This window comes from Rhea pennata, chromosome Z, assembly GCF_028389875.1.
Source record: "Rhea pennata isolate bPtePen1 chromosome Z, bPtePen1.pri, whole genome shotgun sequence".
NCBI lineage: Eukaryota > Metazoa > Chordata > Aves > Rheiformes > Rheidae > Rhea > Rhea pennata.
In genome coordinates, this window is record NC_084702.1 from 49,792,147 (window position 1) to 49,808,383 (window position 16,237).

The 16,237-nt window shown below is 40.3% G+C and overlaps 1 protein-coding gene across 1 annotated transcript in view; it reads right to left on the bottom strand.

The window, feature by feature from the left end:
• Nucleotides 1-11,345: 11,345 nt before the first annotated feature.
• ADGRV1 (adhesion G protein-coupled receptor V1) overlaps nucleotides 11,346-16,237 on the bottom strand; it is a 260,321-nt gene continuing 255,429 nt past the window's right edge. The window contains exon 91 of the mRNA XM_062599728.1: nucleotides 11,346-11,486. Within this exon, the coding sequence (XP_062455712.1) occupies nucleotides 11,368-11,486 (119 nt within the window). The 3' untranslated portion in view covers nucleotides 11,346-11,367. The remainder of the gene's footprint in view (nucleotides 11,487-16,237) is intronic.

The window sequence follows — 16,237 nt, forward strand, 5'->3', positions numbered from 1 at the left end:
AGAGAAATATGCTTGTTCTTAATCATGGCCAGACATTCTGGAGTATACTAGGCATGTAGTAAGACAGCATAGATAGCATACTAGAACAACAAGAGAGATTTAAGTCAACATTAATAAAAGGTGTGTCTTTAGTAATTTTTCCAACTTCTTGATGCATACAAAAGCCTTCACACTTTCATTGCTTACCCAAGAAATATTACATTAAATTGCAGTTACACACTATTAATAGTTTTAGCCATTTTTATACAAGGTGACATCATTAATACTACTAGAACTTTTGCTTGAAAAAGTCAAAAGCTTAAGTTCCAACCCTGCAATAATCAAATAACAACAAAAAAGTGCCTTTGGAAAAAGCTAAAGTCTGATTTTACTGAGCTAGCAGGCTCAAGCCAGTCATGTCCATACTGCATCAGGCAAGGAGCAAGCTCCAACAGACCATTCACCCCAACAGGCCCTTCCAATACACCTCTGACTTATGCTGTGCACACACTAGCACAGTGCATATAACAGAGCTCACATACCTTTTTGAGAACCAAAGCATCCTTAAACACAACAAAAAGAAAAACAAGCAAGCACTGCAAAGCAAGTGCCATCACCAGAGGGCAACCCCATTATCAGCATACACTCTCCAGGGGAGAGTTGAAAGCAAGAATTAGGCCATATGATCACAAACAGACTTTCTGCCTCAAACTGGAACAGCAGGAGAAACATTGCCCTCTTCAACCCTCACAGCATCCCTGGAAACCAGTTAAAGATCAGTTCAGGACAAAAACATACCTGAAATAACCTCTCCAAATCAAAAAGCACTCTTACGGCCTCAGAGACAAGGTGGCCAAAGAGCCAAACAAGAGCCTTGTAATAACAACTTTCTAACCCACCTTTATTGAATATTTAATCTGATTAAGCAAAGGTGTGGTAGTTTCACACCCATTTACTCTCTAGGACTCGCTTACAAGGCAGCCAGATCAGATTTGCTGTTCCATGGCTCTGAGCTGGGCTGTTAAGGGCCCAGGTGATCCACATAATGCAATATTCAGTGAGTACTCCTGGCAACCTTGTTACTGGCACCTGAAAAAGTCCCAGGATCCCTGTAGCCTACTCTCTCTTCCTTGATCCTAAAAAGCCCAGGTTTGGCACTTCCCAGGTCCTCTCTCTTTCACTTTGTGCCAAGCCAGCTCCCACAACTTACTCCTGATAGTACTTACGTTATATGCAGGTCCCAGAGGAGGTCTAGAAAATCATTTCTTTTCTTTCAAAGCATAGCTGGAGCATGCATTGCTCATGAGTCTTCACAGTCCCAAGACAAAGTTGGGTTTCTTCATGTGCAACAAGTACTCTGGTACTACACCATCTATAGACTTTCATCCTCAAGATATCCCAGGCGTGGGCAGAGTTTTCAGTGTTTTATCTCTGTCCCATCCAGACCTGAAATCTGAATCCCAGCAACATCCCTTTGAAAGGTCAACCCTACAACATGAAATGAAAGCTAAGATAAATGTTCCCAGGGATTAGTAGAGGTAGCAGAGCTCGGAAGATCCAAATTGTCATCTGGGCGTTTCCCAAGGCTGCCACTGAGGGTAGAGGAGAAAAGAGAAATGAGAGAGTGGGAAAAGGAGGTGAGAGAGGCAAAATCTGTTCTCTCTCAGCTGTATGCATGTCTAGTGTAAATGGAGAGTGGACAGAGAACTTAATGCTAATACAAGTCCTACCCAGAAATTAGAACAATGGTTTCAAACAAAGAGTTGACTATTTACATACCATGTTGTCTTGCAATAACTGCATTGATGCACTTTCCACGGATGGCCTTCAGGTAACAGAGAACGTATGGGTAAAGCAAGTGTGTCCCTAGTGTCTTCTTCAAGCTTACTGTTGGTCTGCATAGGTTGGCATAGCCTTTGGCCTGAAAGCACTTCAGGGACAGTGGCCTGACTTTCCAGCTATTCCTGCTGCAGAATAAAGGTTGACACAACGCAGACTGGTGGGTATGCTGACACGAGAACTTCAGTATTCACTGCTGGCTGATGACATTCAGTTCCTTTTAAGAGTAACAAGCTACTCTTAAGATCAGTCTATGCATGCAAAACTGCATTCCTGTTCCCTTCCTCATCCTTCTCCTTTAAGTTTACTTACATAGCTCACAAACTTTGAGGCCTCCAGTACGGTTAGTATTCTCATAGTGGTTTTATATTTCCTCTTCAGCAATACTTTCCAGTAGCAAAATTCTGGCCTAGAATATATTCACTCTCAGTGTTCTTGAGAAATAAGTTTCTTCAGTACCTCATGTAGATCTATCAGCTTCAGATATGCTGAAAGAGAAGTGATATTTGAGGAATGAAAGCAAATGTAAAGAGACCTACCACATTCCTGTTCTTGTAGTAGAAAGCCAAGGACAGACTAGCTTTATGTGCATTGATACAGGGATGATGCATTGGAACACAGATGGACAGACAAAAGCCGGAAGCTTCTAGGTTACTGCTAGAGGGTTATGAGCAAGCCAGTTCAAGTCAGGCTCTACCATCTGCATCTGTATTGCCTGTACAAGCGGTACTTCTGTATGTGTGTTATTCCTGAACTGAAGTTTCCCCAACTTTGTCAGGAGACACAGCTACCAGGTGTCAAATTGGAGACCAGGTGCATGTTAATACACAGGATCACAAGTAGATGGCTGAGTAATGGAGCATGAGTGCAAGCTCAGATATCATTATAAATCTCAACTTTAATCAAGTATTCTTAAAAGCTAACATCAGTCGTTGCATTCTGCTCTCTTTGCTAAAGTTGCAATCACCTAATAAATTCTTAAGTTGAAATAACTAAAGTTATATTTCAAGCTTTTATTGGGAGATTTGGAGATTTAGTTTCTGTGTCTGTAATTCAACAATCATTTTAAGTTCCCAAAATAAATCAGGTAAAACCAGATTTTAACGTCTACAAATATAAAACATAACATCAAATTTCACTGACAAGGATTTAAGAAATGTTGTCTGAGTGTAACCGGATCAGAATTTGACCCTGAGAAGATGCAGAGCAGTCACTGGCAACTGTATGTTGTCAGTACAAATAAAAACAATCCCTGCAGGCTAAACCTTGCCATTGCTAATAACCAAGCTAAGACAATGACACCCACTGTCACGGATTTCAGCTCTGGCCTAGTATGGATCTTCTCAAGAAGACAGTCGCTTTTCTTTCTCAGACCTAATGAGGTTAAACATTCTACTTCCCTTGCTGTTTTCCATACTATTCTTGCTAAAGAAAAGTAGAAATACAAACAACTCATCGACTTATTCAAAACTTCCCCACCAAGAATTCAAGAAGTATTAAAGTATAAGATTAATCCATAACAAAATACTGGAGTATTCACAGCAAAATAGAATTCCAAACAAAAGTTCTCTCCATTACAAGGAATTAACCACTCCTTTCTTTCCCTCTCCCCCAGGAAAACGAGAAATAATGGACCAAACCATGTATTGAGCAAAACGTATTGCCACCACTAAAACGCAAATAAGGCAAAGGCAGGCCTTTAATTAGTTTCAACACAATAGTTTTTCTGTTAGATACCAGATTAAAATAGGTAACAAACAGTTTAATTAACCAAAACTAACGAATTCTGAGCACTTGAGTATCACATGGAAACATGTAAAACTTTATGTTTTATGGTTTAGATTATATTTTCCTCATATGATATGTAGAATATTCCCTATTGTTGGCTACTACTTCTGCAAAAAGCCGCATGTAATTCAGGCAGCATTTCTTAAAGTGTTTGACTATAACCAGACAAAATGTGAACTGAAGTAGAAATCTTGTTTCTTTGCTAATTCACACGGTTTCAGAAAACTAAGGCATTTTTTCATCATGTTAGCCTTAGTTTTATGAGAAGGAGAAAAATCTCAAGCTCTATTTCCTTTGCAATAAAAGATTATTTTCATGAACATTCAAGGCTCCTTTTCTGGGTTAGAAAAGCAAGATGATACTGTTTTTCCATTTACTTTCTCCTCTGGAGCATACTGCTTTTAAAAACAAGGTCTGTGTCCCTGGGGTCCAATGGCATAACTGTGTATACTGGCTCGGAGGATTTAGCTGTCCATCTCCTGAGGCTATGTAGGATTATTTTCATGCTCAGCGAATTATCTTTACTGTTAATCTCCCAATGTTTGTAATGAGCCATTCAATTTGCAAGTCAGTGGACTCACCATTAACTGACTGGCATCTGCCCTGCTGGTTCCAACGCCACAATATGATTTTTCGGATAAGCAGCTGGTTCCCAGCTGGTAACACAGCCGCGGTCTGCATCGCTGCTGTGGCACAGGCCTCATCCTAACCCTCACTCCGCTACTACGGGCGACAAAAGAGGTCTCCTACCAGCAGCAACGCAGCTCTTTTTACTTAAGCAGTTGATACTCTGTTAACCTTGCAAAGCCTGTTGGCCCTGGGAAATACCATGATCATTATAAAATCTAGTTTTAAAGATGGAAGCGCCTAAAAGCTGGAGGCACCTGGAGGAAAAGCTGGAGGAGACCTGATGTGCCTGCACTAGGTGCTCTGCATCAGCACCAATGCTGGCACGGGAGCCGGCGTGCTCGAGCGCAGTCAGACAGCATCAGCGCCGTGGGTAAGGAAATAGTGGGAAGCTACTGGGAGACAGAAAATACGGGAGAGCCTGAAGATAGGGAACTCTCAGAAGCTTCTCCTTTTTGCTTGTATTCTACAGCCTTGTTTTCCTCCCGGCGGCAGGTGCCTGTCTGCCTTTCGAAGAGCTGCCTGGAGCCCACCCTCCTCTCGTACGGGACAGCTGAAGCTGGAGGCGCTCTGTCTCGCACGCAGCGGCCCACTCACCGCAGGGCCGCGCAGCACGCAGCACGCGGCTCAGGCCCGCCGCAGCCCGGCGAAAGTCACCTTCTCCTCTGCAACCTTGAGACCGGCCTGATCACCGGCCGGCGGGCGCCCGCCGCCACGGCGGCGCCTCAGCGCGGGACAGGCTTCAGCATTCGCTGGCACAGAGCGGTCAAGCCTGAACCAGACACCCCACAGCAGCGTGTGCGTCCCACGACCTGCGGAAAGCCCCGGTTGGTATTGCTTTAGCAGCGCCGGTCTGCACGCTTCGACACCTGGATCCACCCCAGTGTCCTGGCACCGGGACAGCCAAAATGAGCATGTGCTGTAAGCACAGTCAAGCTTTTAAAAAATATATATTTTTTAATCTAAATATTGGGGTAGCACTTGACTCATTCAGACTTTATCCACTGGAAGGTGCGAAACAGAGTCATTGTAGAACAACAGGGAATTAAAAGGAAAACTGGTTCTTCCGTACAAGATGGGGAGCAGGGAAATCATATTTGCACCGTACCTTTAAAAAGGCCTAGCTAGGAGGAAGGCAGCACAAGCTCATTTTCAATTAAGGCCAAAGCTATTAGAATGAAAAAGCGAATAAAAAGCCTCTGCTGTGGGGAGTCAGGGCCGGAGCAGGGCTGAAGCACTGAGCAAGCAGAGCCAGAGAAAGGTCACTGCAGCGTTATTACAAGTCTGTGGCGAGGAGAGCGCAAGCACAACCCACGGCAGGGGCACGTGCGCGCTGACAGGGCTCAGTCCGGGCAGCATCACACCGGGCAGCCCGGCCCCGTGCGCGCTCGCGGCAGCCTGCGCAAAGGGGAGGCCCGCGCGGCTCCGCCGTCCTCCTTCCCTGAACCGGAGCGGACCCGCTGTAGCTAAGTCACTGTGACCCCATCTATGATTTTAAACTCTTAGGCTGTTCCTGGTGCCATTTTGGCCGGCGCCAACCTGCTCTCCCCAAACATTCCCGGGCAGAGGGTGGGAGAGCTAGCGCAGCGCGGAGGCGGCCCTCCCAGCGGGCGCTTGCGTGCAGGCTCGCTGCTGCTGACGCAGGGGCAGGCTAAGGGACGTCCTGAGCCCGTTACAGAATCACAGAATGGGTGCGGTTGGAAGGGACCTCTGGAGATCATCTAGTCCGACGCCCCTGCTCAAGCAAGGCCGCCTAGAGCATGTCAGACGGGGTTGCATCCAGGCGGGCCTTGAATATCGGTTGCCTCGGTGCCCAAGAACGAGCCCTGTTGGGAGTCGCTGGCGCGGTGCCGCTTGCGCGCTCACGGTGTCAGGGGCAACTGCCTTGTCCTCCCGCTAAAGGCAGCGCGTATGTGCTGCAGCCCAGTGGAAAACAAGTCGCTATCTCTGATAGGAGTCAGCAGCTCTGATGCGAGGAGGATTTCTAGCCAGGTCAGTGTTTGTTTGTTTGTTTGTTTTCTCTTGCCCTGTCCCAACCGCCGGGGCATGTTGTTCTCCCAAAGCAAGAAGAAATACGGTCCTATATGTATATGCAGCAGAAACCTGTCTGGTCCTTGCCAGATAAGAAAATCCTTGTATTCACTTCTCTGCTTCCCCACAGTGCTCAGTGCGCGCAGGAAGATTCAAGGCAGGCGTCATCCTGGGGGATCCTGCCGAAGAGCGGCTGCAGGTAATGCCTCACCCTCTCGGGCAGCACTCAAGTCCCGGAGAAAAGGGAGATTTCAGATATCCCTTTTCTTGCGTCCCTCTTGGCAAGTGTATATCCCATGCCAGATGCATAACTTTTTCCAGTTAGGGAATGGAGAAATCATGCTTAATTTTGGTTCAGGAATTGCAAAGTAGGAGCTTAAAAGTTTCCAGGATAAACCGGTTTCATAATCTCGCCCACAGCATTTTAGTTTTCAAATCAATACTGAATTTGTTCTGATTCTACTAAATTCATGTATCCCATAATTATTTTATGTCTGTGTATACATGGTAACATATACTTACTTGTCTTTCACACATACGTTAAACTCATCAAAAGGTGTGCCAAATGTTGCTGTTTGCTCTGTATGAAGAGCAAAGCTACATTTAAGATTACAGCTTTTGGAAATTACAGTTCTCTTGATAAAAATCACTGTGAATTTAGAGCAGTGGTACTACAGCACAGGAGTGACCACAGCATCTTCAAAGCCTAACTGTTGAGTTGGTGAAAATCCTGTCATCTTCAGGAAAAACGCTTTTGTGCACTTTTGACACCAGCCCTTGTTATGACACATTCCTGGGGCCTCCTCCAAGCTGCTTCATTTTAGCCAGGGAACCGAGTGAGAGTTATTAAATCTATGCTCGCAAATGCTGTGCTGACAGTTCCCAGAATGCATTCCTCTTTTCTGGATCTCCAGAAGAGTCCTTTTGGCAATCTTTAATAAAAGCCACTGGCAAAATAATCCTATGAGTAAAACCTCTGCCTCCAGGAAGAGCAGGGCTTGCTTCTATGTGTTCACAGTTCCTGTCAATGCCAAACAGAGCGTCAGGGCTAGAGATGCCCCAGCAGTCTCTGTGTTTGCAGGGAAAACATAAAATGTTGACGAGTAATAAGAAAAATATGTAAACAGTTTCCTCCGAATCTGGTGTATTTGTGAAGATACTGTCTTTATCATGAACACAACAATGGCAAAGTTAAAAAACAAAACAAAGACAAAAAATTTTTAGGGTTTCAAGCTACCATTTAGATCAATTTACACAGCGCTCTTCTCAGTTTCGGGAAATTGTTATTTCTAGGTATTTTATTCAATACTCAGTACCTGAGTATTACATTGCAGTTATTTCAACTTATTTATTTCATAATTTTCAACACTGAAATTAAAATGGAAAATCTGATACTTTCTGTGAAAATAAATAGGATAACATATTGAATTGAGCAGACTAAGCTTTTGATTATCACACACTTGCATGTGGTAATTGCACTACAACCAACAATTACAACCAACAGAAAGAACCAGGAGGAAATTCTGCTGCCAGCTAAGTGGAGACACATTCAGATCTGTCACTAAGTTGCATGAGTGTTGGTGTAGCAAAATCTACAGTAGTAGGTCAATGTCCACCTATGTCCACACTGAGCACAAAGGATATATATATATCTGAAGGCAAGATTCGCCACTGATCTTAACCTGTTTTCTAGTCAAACCTCCACACACTAGGTCAACTTTACACAATTTTATGTTGTGCGCATACCCAAACATTTGGCCTTAAAGTTCTCAATACAATTTAATCCTTAATCCTTTGCAGACCAAATATTTCACTGTGCAATTCTGTACAGGACACATGGACCTCGGACATTGAAGTATCGAGCATTTTCATGGTACAGCCAAAACTTGGATAAATTCAGGCTTTCTTAGAGATTCTAAAGAAGAAAAAAAACCCAAACATTCTAAATATTTTTGTTCAGATCCCCAATATGAATTGGCTTATTTGGAATATGCAACAAGAAAAGGAAAGGAGAATCAGACTTTTCCCCATTTGGCTTTCGCCAAAACATCTAAAAATCGTCTGTCAAATTTAGCATTTTTAATTAGTTATTTACCTGAATGTGAAATTAATTCAGACATCTTTTTAAAAGGTTAATTTACTTGTTTGGGCATATATATGATGACAAATGCCTGAAGCACATCCATGATTCGTTTGTTTTGTGTCAACATATTTATGTAGCTTTAGGTGAAGCTAGTTTAAAAGAGGGGGAGGGTTTCTTCTCATAGCTGCCTATGTATAGTACCTGCAGCTCCCCTTTTTCCTTAAAACACAGAGGCTAGCCTCCCATATAGAAATCATGGCTCCTTTTATATAGACAAAAAGAAAGGCAGCAAGTCTACAGTACCAGAGCAAAGGGTTGAATGAGTTAGCCATCTTATCAGAGCTAGGCCCAGTGGTAATAGTTTGAAAGCCTTCTAACCGTAGATTCATTCATCTCAGAGAAACAAAGAAATAATCTCTATCAATTTTTAAATAATGTCTGAGATCAGAGTACCACAGGAAGCATTCAGTTTTGTTAAATTTAAGTCAAGCCAACTTAAAGGTACTCCTGCCAAGGTGTGGCTGTCTGGCACATCTGAATCAGAGAATGCAGCTGCAGCACTCCAATCTGAATCCTTGCTGTATTCTAGCTATCTAAGGAACAGCAAACATGAGTTAATAGAGACTCATGCTATTAAAACAATGAATTTTCTACCGACACTATATTTTCTTTTAAAAAGTGATTCTGGAACAATAACAGATTCATCCCATGACCTTAAACCATGTGAGCACCACCTAGAGACTTAAAATTCAACAAATGCTGGCAGCAGACATCACTCTACTGATCTGCTCTGAAAATGCTGATACATTTACAGTAAATCCCTAACCAGGCCAGTTGTGCAACAAGCTGAAGTGACACAAAGTATTAACATTTATGGTGGTGAGTCAAAATCAAACAAACATCCTTCTTTTATAAGCTTTCTCACAGCATGTAGTAGCATGTACTTCAAGTAATGAAACATCTGTTACAGGCTAACTCTCTTGCAACTGAGCGAATGTTGCAATCATTCTCTAGGGCCAGACTTCATGTTAAGGCTTTAGTGGATAGATGAGAAATATCAGCAATGGCCAATGTTTGGCTCAGTTGCTTCAGGAAGAAATAAAATTAAATTAAATTAAAATAAAATAAAATAAAATAAAATACTTTTAACAGCCAGGTTTCCTCTGTAGAAAATCAAGAAGTACGTTATCATTATATTCAAGAACGTCCAAAACTAATCTTAACTTCAGACTAAAAGTTGTACTTCAACGATACCTGCAGCTGATTCAAATGCCCAGAGTGCCCTTTTCAGCAGGTCTAGGTATGGGCTGATCCTGTACAAAAGTGAATTATAAAATATGCTTAGATGATTCACTCCTTTTATAAAGCAGTATCCATTATGGTTCAGATGCACTGCATCTAGTTTTAAAGGTTATCCCTTCTATGCAGATGCATAGGTCTCACTGACATATATAGTTCAGTGTACAGTTCATGGTGACACAAGACTCATTCTTCCCCACTCTTTCCCACAGTAACTTTTGCAATTGACTGCAAAGATTTGGCTCTATTTGCTCTGAAGCATGAAAAGTTCACGCAGAGTCAACAAAATGGCTGGGAGTCAGAAATTCAAGGCTTGATGTTGCAAAGCACGTACTTATTAAATATAGATATCTTCTTATTTCCCATTAACTCAAATACATATTTAAAAAGCACTTGTCTAAGAGCTTTGCTGACTAGAAATACAGTTACTGGTGTCTGTGAATGCTTTGCTAAACATCAGACTAAAGCTAACTGTTTAAACATAATGTCTTCTGGAGATAAGTGATGATTTCAAGCTGTCCTTTTCAATCCTAGCAGTAATTACAGAATTAGCACACAGAAAGGCTCCTCCCCCCCAGATCAACGAACAATTTGCTATACTAAAACTTGTATATACAGTAACATTTGGAGAAAAGTTTCACTAACAAAGGTTTTCTGTTAACAGGAGATGTAGTTGCTCAGAGCTTGCTCAACTTAAAGCCTTTAGGCAAATTCCTGAAGTAGATACAAAAAGTTTGCTTCTCATTTACTGTATTTCTAAAATATGCTCAGAAACGGTCAAAAGAAAATTCCCTTGGCCTTCTGCTTTAATGTGTTTTTTTTTCCCCCAAGTGTCTGTGCAGAAGCAGAGTTAATGATTCCTACAAGATCAGCCTGCCTCACCCTCTCAGTTCTGAAACTTTTTTTTTCCCCGAGAATAACTTTTCTTGCTAGTTTATGACCCCAGATTACTGATCTGACCTCACCTGTAATGCAATACTGAAACCCTTCGATCAGAACAGTGATATCTGTGTAGCACTCTAAGAGATTAACAGAAAATTCAGCTCCTTAGAATTCTTCCCTTAATTCTGTCTGCCAGAAGAGAAAGAATTTAACATCATGAAAACAACAAGATAACAGTCAGCAACATACAGCTGCCCTGCAACAAGCTTTATGTGATCTCATGCTTATCCTTCCTCTGTTTCATATCATCAAATATTTTGTCACATCAGAATTTAAAATTTAAGATCTCTGAGTCAAGGCAGTGTCTGCAAAGTTTACCAATTCTGGTTCTCAAAAACCAGAGTAGTACAGTCTAGGAAACTTAGGACTTTGCAATTAAAATTCTTTTCTGTCCAACAGAGTGTCTTCATCATCTTCGAACTCCATCAACAGTGAGCAGAAATAAGACTGTTGTATCAAACAGACTCTATTATTTTTATTAAACAGTGTTACACATACAGATTAATTAAAAAAGCTACAGTTCATGAAATATGCGCCTCTAGCTAGAAGATACAAATCTAGGCCAATTGTCATTATATCTGTTGATGCTCAGTCACTGTAAAATGTTACTGTTTACTCTCTGATATACAAAAACCAAACATGCTTTGTTAAACATTCAGTACAGCTCACAGCATTCTACTACACAGCTTCATATAGTGTTTTAGTGCAAAAAGAAGTACAAATATAAAAATACCAAAGTTTGAATTAAAAAAAAAAAAAAAAAAAAGCAGTAAGTGAAATTAGAGATGAGTGTCTGCTATGGGTATTCTTCTAAGCTCTACAATCTGGGAGTTAGCCATGCTGCCGCCATCCTGGCTGCCATGGCAAGAATCATTATCACTGACACTGAGACCTGCACCTGAAACAGAGAAACCAAGAAAAGAATCAGTGAAAATGCAATATTGAAACAGAAATGGTGATATCATGTCCTGTACATAGCTGCTCTTTCTCATTCTGATTATTAAAATTCTTCCTTTCCCTACAAGAATATAGCAAGTTTTCTTTTCCAGGTCAACAATTCTGAATCCACGGATTGTAACACTAACTGACGTAGTTTTGTACCATCCAGATACACTTCTTCATATTCCACTGTCAGTCACTTCAGTTGTCTCAGTAAATGGTACAACAGCTATTTAGAGGTTGCTTTGAAATCACAAAAGCATGAATCAAGGCCTGGTTTAGACTGGGCTCATGGTCTGACTGTTAAAAGTCTGCCATTTCCAAGAATATCTTCATGAAGAATTGATTTTTAATGATATAATTTCCTGTTAAACTATAATTCCAGTTGTTTTAATAGGATTGTAATTTTAACATGAGAAAAGACACTGACTTTAAACTCGCACTTGGCTCAGGCTCGTGTATTGTGTTTTTCTTCTGTTGTGAGAGGATACTAGATTTTGGCCTATGGAAACTTCCAAGATACATCTGGCAGAGACCTCAAAAAGCCACCTTGCCTTTTTGTCCAAAGAGTACTGCTAACCAGTTGCTTCCTTGATTATGTACCTTCACATGAATAATCAACTGCAAAAATAACTTGTACTCAATTTTATGAAATGTGCTTTTTTTTTCAGATTACTTCTTTACAGAGTATCTGTTGGAACTAGAAACTTCAGTGTACTTTCAGCTTCTTCTGTATTTCCATTATAGAGTAAATCCTACAAAATACTCAGCTCTTGTTAAGCATTACAGTGCTTGGGCTTCAAATTTATTCAGAACTGCACATCAGTGTAATTAGGCATGATGATTTCAAAACAGACTAATGTCAGATATGATCTTCCAGCAATGTCATTTACAAATAGCCAAAAGCTAGGAAAGTTATTCAATTTGGAGGAAAGTATCTGATCTGTAACTACATTCAGTTCAGTGGAGCTACAGAGGAATGACACTTCGCTCAACAAATCCCAAATATGGTATACTGGGAGAGGCAAGGATTTCCATTTTCATACCAAAAGGTATTTTCAGAAATTCCAATCAGCTGTACAATGGAATCTGCTCTTTCCCTCTTAGCTGACATTCCAGGCTTTAGCTTGTTTGGCAACAGAAATTTAAACTTTCGGAGCTACCCCATAATTTTCTATGCCCCCACTTGCTCCACTTCTAGTAATTTTTTCATAACCTGCCTCCTGCCAAGTAAAAATTAGGAGAAGGGGGAAGTAGTGGGAGGGTATGTAGATGCTCACTTGCTGTAAAAAGTCAGGTTGCAATCTTGAATATGGAGGTGGGTTCAGAAAATTAAACAAGCTGAAGGGTCGGAGCAGGTAAAAGGCCCAGGGGGCATAACTACACTGAAACAGAGTTTACTGGAAAGAGCCTCAAGCTGGCAGAGACCTACATAGACTTTCCACTCTGCAGAACTCTGGAGGCTTTCTAGAATAGGTCTGGAAGTAATCCAGGTGCGAGGTCCTTAACTCATAAGCACTGCTGCGTGAATACAGCCATATCGCATCCAGACGGAAAGTGGGTATTTCTGCATCATGATCCTTCTCACATCTGGTTCTGGAGTTTGCGTAGGTGGAGAGATGTTGAATTCATTCACATCTGCTAGTTTAGACATGTTCTTGGGTCTGTATGACCCGAAGTCTTTAGAGACCAGGGATTACTGTCAGATATGACAAGAGTAAAGAGCCATCTGATGGACAAAGATACCGTAATAAAGACCTGAAGATTAGGCACTGAACCATCAAAATTTTATTTGTAAGCTTACTGAAGACAAGCAAGCCTTACTTACTCATTTATAAAGTTACATGCATATTTGAGCTTTTCTTTGAATCATGGTCCTAATGACTAAGCTGTTTGAAAGTCCTGGGAAAAACAGTAATCACATTAGGGAATGATTTATTTTTTTCTTAACCTCTCTAAAACTGTTTGTTTTAGAACAGAAACATGAGTGTAAGGAATGGTAATACAGAAGGCAAATCCAATTTGTATTTACCATTCGATGACAGAAGAATAAGGTAATATTTGTGACATAAATGAGATATTTTAAATGGAAAAATATAAAATATTTTTATATAGTGTCATCAACTTATTGAAACTTATGCTCAGAACTTTTATTTTAGGCTACAAATGGTATGGATTTCAAAAAGGAAAAACATAAATGATTAAAAACATTTACAGCTATATTATACAAATTTTGTGTGTGTGTGTGTGTTAAGGGGGTTCTTATCAGGAACTCGGTACACCTGAGATTGAAATGAGCTACCTTTGGTTTACAACAGCCTTGTTCTGCTGCTGATGCAAAGGCAAACTAGTTAAGAGCTGATCCTTTTTAGGAATGAAAACTGAAATGTAACCAGGATACTAAACTACCAAACAACTGACAGACCAGGAAGGGTAAGGTTGTTTACATGGTGCAGTTTCACAGAGTTCATAGGTCCAGCTTGTTCTCATGTCACAGCAGAATTTAAACACAAGTCATGTCCAAAAAAGTGGGTGGATGTTAGGTAAGTAGCCAAGAGTGCTACTTTTCCTTACTTTGGGAAGCAATTATTTCAAGAAGAATACAAAAGAAAATGAAGCCTTTCTTACTTCCTTTTCGTATCAAAGGATTAGCTATAAATTGAAAAGTCATAGCTTGCTTTGCAAAATGAGGAAGATCCCTCCAGTGACATCTACCGGTTGAAAGACTTAATCAGTGCATCCCTATACTCCAGTTGTTATCATTTAATTGATAACAATTTAATTGATTATTTAATCACAATTTTTCACTATAACATTTTAAGAGAGATAAAGACTGCTTTGTAATTACAGTACCCATACCTCTAGTGAGGTTTTTTAAACTCATGAGCACTTATATCTTACTTTCTGAATCACTCAGACTGATTTACATGTGAAAAATGTATTAGACAGAAAATTAATATGCTACATAGACAAAATTTGTTTCTTCTTTTAGGGCCTTGACTCTACAAAAATGACACCAACAGACATCCAGACTTTAAGAGTAAAGTTGAGATTTGACTCAAAAGGTTTCCTAGATCTTACAGAGTCATGTTCAACATCCAGTAGTTAGCAAATTTGTAAGCAATCACAAATGAGTATTCGAATGAACATGCAAACTGGCTACCCTTCCTTCCTTTTTCTGTGAAGTGATGCTTCAGAACAGAAATGAGGTAGGTTGGTAAAGCAGGGCTAGGATCTAGCACTTTGCCACCATCTACAATTTATCTATTCTGTGACAAACAGTAAGACTAGTCTCCAGGATGTTTTACTCCTCATCTTTCAGAATTTTAAATTTCAAAAGTCTCCTCTAATTCTGGATGCCTGACATCTAGATTCATAAATTGGGCACCTAACGTGATAAAACCAAAGTTTAAAAAATGTTGATTGTGGAACTCTAGTTATTTTAATTTCTATAGTAGATTTGTCACATTACTTTCTGTGTAATTTATTTAAGATTTATCACAAATGCCTCTGTATAGAGCAAAAACACACTGAGATTGCAAACATGGATATAGCCCTGTCCTGTCCTCTCAGATACATATATGGAAAGCACTAGGTGGCCAGGCTGGTATTCTCAGCTCTGACCTTCGAATGGCTCTTACAGACACCTTCCTACACAAATTAATCACCAGGCAGAACAAGAAAGGCTTAAAGCCTCTTTTAAAGGCTTCCTTATGTTTTGCATTGACATCTCACCTAAAGGAGTAATTTGGCTCTGTTCTGTGCTTCACAGAACAGGAAGAAAAAGAGTGTTTGTGGCAGATGGGAATATGGGTGGAAGCTAAGAGATTAGTAAAGTTATCATGTTTGGGATTCTATCTATTTTTATTCTATTGGTTCCCTTTTTAATTACCCAAGCCTAACCAATATGTAGAGGTCCTTAGGTCTTACTAACCAGGAATCATTTTATAGTGGGCTTTAGCCTAAATTACTGTCACACATATACTACTCTGATGTCAGTCTGAAAGGCAAGGGTCTCATTAAATTGTCTATTAATACAAACCTTGCAAAAGAAATAACAGAAGCAAATGAGATCTAGTCCAAAAAACAACATTTTTTGGTTAATCAGAACAATTAACAATAACTAATTAGTAAATAATTACCCTTTCTCAATAAAAGTCAAACTTTTGGTTAATTATAAAAGCTATTAATGAAATAAAATAAAGTAAATCATTTAAGCCAAACTAATTTCCATCCAGAAAAAGAAACCCGAGGTTTTAACATGCATTAATAGGCAGGACATGTCCCTAAATTTTATTTCTTGCTATAATCTTTTTGTAATTTCCTTCATACAAACTGCCTTGGAGATGACTAACTTTCCAAAGGTTTCTCACAGTATGACATAGTCAGCACAGTGAATCCTAACTATTTCTTTCTACGTGGACACAAACATACTTGACGGAAAGGAGGAATTCATTGATAGGGCAGTCACAAACCATGGTTCTATGATACAAGAAATCTAGCTTTTGGATTTCTGGCACCAAATAAAAAAATGTTGTCTCTGCATCACGCAAAGTTTGCATAAAGCAAGTATAAAAGCTAGCTAAGAACACACTGTAAACTATACATTTTCTCCCAACTAACTTGCTAGAAATGCAGTTGGGTGCCTTCACCTGATCCAGTCTGTATTTCTGGTTAATCTATAATTAGATCCAGTATTAATGATTATGG